Source organism: Sinocyclocheilus grahami, unplaced genomic scaffold, assembly GCF_001515645.1.
Source record: "Sinocyclocheilus grahami isolate Dianchi unplaced genomic scaffold, SAMN03320097.WGS_v1.1 scaffold324.1, whole genome shotgun sequence".
NCBI classification, from domain to species: domain Eukaryota; kingdom Metazoa; phylum Chordata; class Actinopteri; order Cypriniformes; family Cyprinidae; genus Sinocyclocheilus; species Sinocyclocheilus grahami.
Window position 1 is genome coordinate 157,188 of NW_015505503.1, and position 6,532 is coordinate 163,719.

General features: G+C 36.4%; 1 protein-coding gene across 6 annotated transcripts in view; it reads left to right on the forward strand.

The window, feature by feature from the left end:
* Positions 1 to 6,532, forward strand: part of LOC107602324 (nuclear body protein SP140-like protein) — an 18,763-nt gene that overhangs the window by 4,848 nt on the left and 7,383 nt on the right. For 5 of the 6 annotated variants that reach the window (XM_016294785.1, XM_016294786.1, XM_016294788.1 and 2 more), the window contains exons 3-10: positions 573 to 747; positions 887 to 1,093; positions 1,876 to 1,995; positions 2,094 to 2,227; positions 2,694 to 2,757; positions 2,836 to 3,009; positions 3,112 to 3,251; positions 3,334 to 3,402. In XM_016294785.1, the coding sequence (XP_016150271.1) occupies positions 573 to 747; positions 887 to 1,093; positions 1,876 to 1,995; positions 2,094 to 2,227; positions 2,694 to 2,757; positions 2,836 to 3,009; positions 3,112 to 3,251; positions 3,334 to 3,402 (1,083 nt within the window). The remainder of the gene's footprint in view (positions 1 to 572; positions 748 to 886; positions 1,094 to 1,875; positions 1,996 to 2,093; positions 2,228 to 2,693; positions 2,758 to 2,835; positions 3,010 to 3,111; positions 3,252 to 3,333; positions 3,403 to 6,532) is intronic. The other variant, XM_016294791.1, reaches the window with a different exon arrangement.

The following is a 6,532-nucleotide window of genomic DNA, read 5'->3' on the forward strand; positions in this document are numbered from 1 at the left end:
GCCCTCTCTCTCTCTCTCTCTCTCTCTCTCTCTCTCTCTCTCTCTCTCTCTTTCTCTCTCTCTCTCTGACATTTGTTACAATGTATTGCCAAAGCATAGTGTTTACATTGAATCTATAAGATTATATATATTTATTTGTATTATTATTAACTATTTTTTTAAAATGTAACTTATTCCTGTGATGGTAAAGCTGAGTTTTCAGCATCATTACTCCAGTCTTCAGTGTCACACGATCCTTCAGAAATCATTCTGAGACGCTGCTTTGCTGCTCAAGAAACATTTATCTGTATTATCAATGTTGAAAACAGTTGTGCTGTTTAATATTTTTGTGGAAACAGTGATACCATTTTTCATTTTTTGATGAATAGAAAGTAAAAAAAAAACAATTATTACTATCATGGTATTCATCATGATCAGATACCATCACTTTACCGTGGTACCTCCACTATACTTTAAAAAAAAGTTGCGTGTCAAAGTTTGTCAGTTTGTTGTTTTGCATATTTAGGCATAAGACGTCTGATCATACTGTACTTCCATCTTCCTTTTGTCTTCTTCTCTGTTTTTGTCTGTAGAATGTGAAAAAGATGCGTTCTCGTGAGCAGAAGGAGAAGGGCGTCTATGAGGTTCTGGACTGGGTGGAGAAAAATAAACCACAGTACATACATCAGTTCTGGCGCTGTGTGTTTGAAGACCATATCCTACAGCTCTACCCGACACTACGCACGCTCAGAAAAAGTCTGCTGGACGGTCGGTGGTTTTCACTATTATCAGCTTTATGTTATGTTATCTAGAGGCTCACGCTGCGTTACTATGCTATGATGGAGCAAGAATGCATTCATATATATATATATACAGTTATCGTTTCATTTTTTTTTCCTTGTCCCAGGCACTTTCAAACTCTATAAGAAACATCCGGATGTTAAGACACCAGCAGAGGAGGAAGAGAGTGAAGGAAAGGCAGAGAAAGGGAAGGAGAAGAACTACAAAAGAAAGAGAAGTAAAGATGATAGAAGTAGTGAGGATAGTGATGATCCTGATCCTTCCTCTGCTTCCACACCCAGTCTGAAGAAACCAGGCAAAAAACCCTCATTCTGTGAGTCCCTGAACTACAGCAGGTCTAAGATCTCATCAGGCACAATAAATTAAACCTTAACTAAAATAATATAAAATATAATTTTTTATTTATTTCAGATAGCTGCAGAGGAAACATTTCTTATTTTAGTTTAGTTCTACTTGATGTACTAAAATAGCTGAAACTGAAATATAATTTAAAGTAAAGTTTGGCCAAAATTTTCTGAAAATGTACCCTCATTCAGGCCATCCAGGATGTAGATGAGTTTGTTTCTTCATCAGAACAGATTTGGAGAAATTTAGCATTACATCATTTGCTCACCAATGGATCCTCTGCAGTGAATGGGTGCCGTCAGAATGAGAGTCCAAACAGCTGATCAACGCTTGATCTGTGCATATTTTTCTCCTGATTTAGGCGAGATGACTTTTCACTGGAGAAGGCAATATTGTGGATAGAGGACTTTTAGCTGGAAGTAACATTTTGAAGATAAAAACGTCTTAATCATGGATTTGGTTCTTAAAAACACAGCTTTTCACTTCACAAGACATTAATTGATAGACTGGAGTCATGTGGATTCTTGTGATGTTTTTATTCCTTTTTTAATAGTAAAACTATATAAAAAAAATGAAACTAACAAAATTACAAAAATTTTAACTAATTAAAAAAAATGATTTAAAAATATGAATAAAACAATAATAGTATCTCAGTGATACTAAAATAACACTGTATTTCCTTGTGCCTGATGTCCTATTCCTGTATTTTCACTCTCTCCTGATCTGTGTTGTCTTCTCTCTCTTTCTCAGCATCTCTTGTGAAGAAAGGAGAAAACCAGGAGATTTGGAAGTGGCCTATTTATAAAACTCATCTGCCTGTAACCTGTGGGGATAAAGAAGGCACTCTCTATCGGGACAAAATGCCCAGAGGTTCACCATCATTGAGCTTTTGCTATAATTTCTCTTAATTTTATTAGAGTGTGTGTTTATAATATTTGCTGAATGCATCCTATCCTTGTCTCCTATAGGGGAAAAGTGTATTTTGTCTCAAGGACACTGGTTCACCCCAAATTATTTTGAAAAGTTTGCGGGGAAGGAAAAGTGCAAAGACTGGAAACTCAGCATCCGCTGCAGAAACACACCACTTAAGAAACTCATAGAGGTAACTAATTATATATGTGTGTGTGTATGCATATATACACTCTACATATACAGTATATATACACTTTAAGATATAAATAATTATTGGTTGTTGTATTTATTGGCTAATATTTCATTTTTAGTGCCCTAATGTACAATATACACAGTATTTATGTATATGTGTCCAATCTGCATGCACAAATTAACATTGTAGTGGCATTTTTATTTGATTACTTAATCGGTACACCCACCACTGTTTTGAAAGAAAACTGCACCTTTTCCTGTTTAAAAACATAGTTGATTGTAAACCTCTAGCAACTTACAGCCTATAGCAGGAATGTGCTTCTAATACAAAGCATCAGAAGTACAGCCCATATTTGTTTATCAACCCTTTAATTTGACAAAGTATAAGATACATTTGTAGTTACATTAAATACAGCAGACCTATTCATATACATGTGTGATCACTTCCTTTCTCATTTTTTCAGGAGGAGCATCTTCAGTGTCCACCAGTGGAGATAAGAAAGAGAACACGTGTGTGCTCCAGTGAAGGTGAGTAACGATCATCCAGGCTCATTCACATGCTCTCTGCTGTCTGTCTGAACGCAGCAATGTGTTTTATTCCTCAAGAAAATGATGCTGAAGATTTCCAGGAACAGGGATGGAGAGGAGGAGGAACAGAGATCAGAGGGAGAGTCGAGGAAGAAGAAGACATGGCAGATCTGTCTGTTTTCCAGGCTCCTTCTTTACCAGTCACCTGTGTTTCACTTACTGGGACTTTATACAAATACAGGTTTGCAACAGGTATGTTATTGCACTGATTTGTGTGCAGAACTCCGTATGCAGTTTGTTTTGACTGTGTTGGAGGTTTGAGTGGAAAATGTTCACGTTTATGTTCTGTTGCAGGGATACGTGGGAAGTGTATACGTACTGAGGAAAGATGGTTCACTCCGGAGGAATTTGTAAAGCAGGAAACAACTATCACTGATGGACACTGGAAGAAAGATATAGTGTGCCATGGAAAAACGCTCAACTTTTTACTCAAGGTAGGTGAGAACATAGTATGTTGAAAAAAAGAAAAATCATATTTATTTATTTAATTATTTGTTTGTTTACTGTCATTTTTAGAAAGAAATCCTGCTCAAACATTTACTTCTGTGTGACTGTCAGAAATGCAGCATTAAAAAGGAAGACCTGGTAAGAAACATGTCTACATGATCATGTTTAATCAAGTTATTATAAAAATAATTCATGATATTAAAAAAATAATTCATGATATTAACTTTAACTGATACTAACTTTCTTAGTTTTTAACAGCCTCGTATTAGTGTATACCATTAGTTGTATGTATATATATATATATAAAACATTTTCTGCTTAAAAAAAGCTAAGATTATTTAGATTACTTTTTTTTTTTTTGCATTGTGACATTAGTTTCATGACAATTAACTAAATTCTTGCCAATTTCACCAATTTACCATTTGCACAAAAACAACTTATTCTCATTGTTGTAATGTGAAAAAAAAACATTATTATTATAATCATTTGGTATTCATGTAAGTATTAATGGATCATAGTAATATTTGTAGCACTTTATTCTGATTAAAATAAGAATGCAGTGGAAAAAATACTGTATTATAGTGATTAGAATCTAAAACATATTGGCCGCATTTACACTGAATGGTTCAAGTGATCCAATTCCATATTTTTCCTCCTATGTGGCACAGATTGGATATGGTCCATGAATGTGTAAGAAGGAAAAAAGCACATTATGGCTGGCTCGATACCACTTTTTTAGAACTGATCCTGATCCGATACCAGAAATTCTGAGTATCGGCCGATACCGATACCGATTCCGATCTGATACCAGCACAGTTTTTTTTTTTTTTTTTTTTAATCATTGTAGAATTTCTATACTTCAATGTGTTGACCTGAAGTATATCACCTCTTTTGTGTGTTAAACACAATCTACCACATATAGACAACTTAATTGTAAAGAAAAACAACAAATGAATAAATATATAATCATAATCTATGATAAAAATACTACTATAAACTAGGTTAGTGGATAATACAGTTGCAAAAGTTACTCTAGAAAAATCATGAGTGCACAATCATTTTATAAAATGTAAATATTTAGTGAAAAACATTATTCAGTGGGGAACAAATAAAAGTGAATAAGTGTAGGGCTAAATCTGGTAAAATGTTAAACATTGCTCTTTGTATTGTTGTAAACTACATTAATGAAAAACAAGTAGCCAAATAATTATATATTAATTAATAAACTATAAAATTAAAAGATATTTATTTTTAATGTGTAGCACAGTAATGAGGCAGCAACATATGATAGATAAACAACAAGAAAGGCTATTAATAATCTTTCATTATGCAAAAGTATTAAAACATGAAAGGCTTCAATACAGAGTGGCACAAAGCACTTATGTGCATCCCGTGCGCAGAATGATGCGCTTGAAGCAACACGGAATCACAGCACGCAGCGCTCCGCATAGAAAAGTTCAAAGCACAAAGGGAAGAGGATTTTGATGCGTAGTGTATTATATCTGTGTGATAGTTTATTGAGCCTTTTCTTTTAACAGTTTTAAATTTCCGAAATTTCAGCTACTGTGCGCATGAAGAACGATTCATAGTGCTCTCTACTCCAGTGTTGTGATCTAACAGACACCTGGTAGAAAGTAACGTGATTTAAAAACAGCACTAAACTCCGGCAAGATAAAGTCCTTTTATGCAAAACCACTGATCTTTATCTACAGATCAAGTATAATAATAGGAACAGTGAATCATCTTGGATAGATTTTCATTGTCTTGACTGTCGTAACTGAACGTGACGCGCAGTTTGAATGCTGAATGGAGGATGACAGACAGCCGCAGCGGAGATTAGAGTTTAAGTGAACTTGAATTTAACGGCTTAAAAATTAATCTGTACCTCACATTAAACTATGGAACGGCTTCAGAACACTTGGAATATAGTGCAAGGAAACTTTATGGTGCTTTATAATGATTTTGTGCCTTTCGTGGGGCTTAAAGGGGTCATATGATGATGATTTCAATTTTTCCTTTATCTTTGAAGTGTTACAAGCTCTTGGTGCATAAAGAAGATCTGTAAAGTTGCAAAGACTAAAGTCTCAAATCCAAAGAGATATTCTTTATAAAAGTTAAGAGTCGACCACGCCTACCTAAAACGGCTCATTCTAACACGCCCCCACATGTCTACGTCACGATGTGGGAAGGTTTGCATAACGCCGCCCAAATGTTCACGCAAAGAAAGAAGGCGTAACTTTTATTCTCGCTGTAGTATTATTGTTGCCGCCGCCATGTCGTGAAGACGCTGTGTGTTTTGTTATGAAAGCAAAACTACTTTGTTTGGCCTTCCAAAAGAGGACGATATCTGCTTCGTCATGCCTAGAGCTGATCCATGCTGGTCGCTGAGGAAATGCATCAACTTCGCGCTGTGGATCGCCGGATCAGCTTTCACCGTGGACGAAGCGGAGTCCAGCCCGGGGTTGTCACATGTGGTTGCCGTAAGCCCTCCGGAAGCTCCTTCGTCGAATCCGCCGGCCGCCGCTCACTCTAGCCGCCTGCCTCCGCTCACTCAAGGCCGCCGTGTGTGACGTTGTGTTTCGTTGTGAAAGCGAAACTACTTTGTTGGCCTTCCAAAAGAGGACACGACTAGAAATCAGTGGTTAAGTTGTATTTACAACACTGTTCCAGAACAGTTCAACCCAAATATTCAGATGTGTGCAGCACATTTTATGGATGACTGTTTCCTGATCCTGGTAGAGTAGACTACAATGCCGGCTGTTCTGACTCAAAGACTGTAAGTACGTTTTTTTATATATAAAGAATTTTGCCACTGACGATTCAAACGCGAGTTTTGAGCAGTGTAGAGTAGCGCTTGTTGTTTGTCATTTCTCCGATCACAAATGCAGACATGGTTTTATGTTTACTATGCGATGCAATGCGTAAAAAGACAGTATAAGTAATTGTAATCCGTAATTATGTCCCCACTGGATGCAACAAATGCCTCATTTATAATGGGTTTTATCTCGTCGCTCCGGCCGGACACGGCATCACAGTATGGTAAGGGGCATAACATTTCCGTCACATGCTTGAGGTATTCGGCCAATCACAATGCACTGTATAGCTGACCAATCACAGCACACCTCACTTTTCAGACCAATGAACTTTGTAAAAATCGACGCGTTTCAGAAAGGCGGGGCATAGAGGAGAAACAATAATGTACAATATGTGGAAAATAATGTGTTTTTTGAACCTTAAACCGCATAAACACATTTCATTACACCAAATA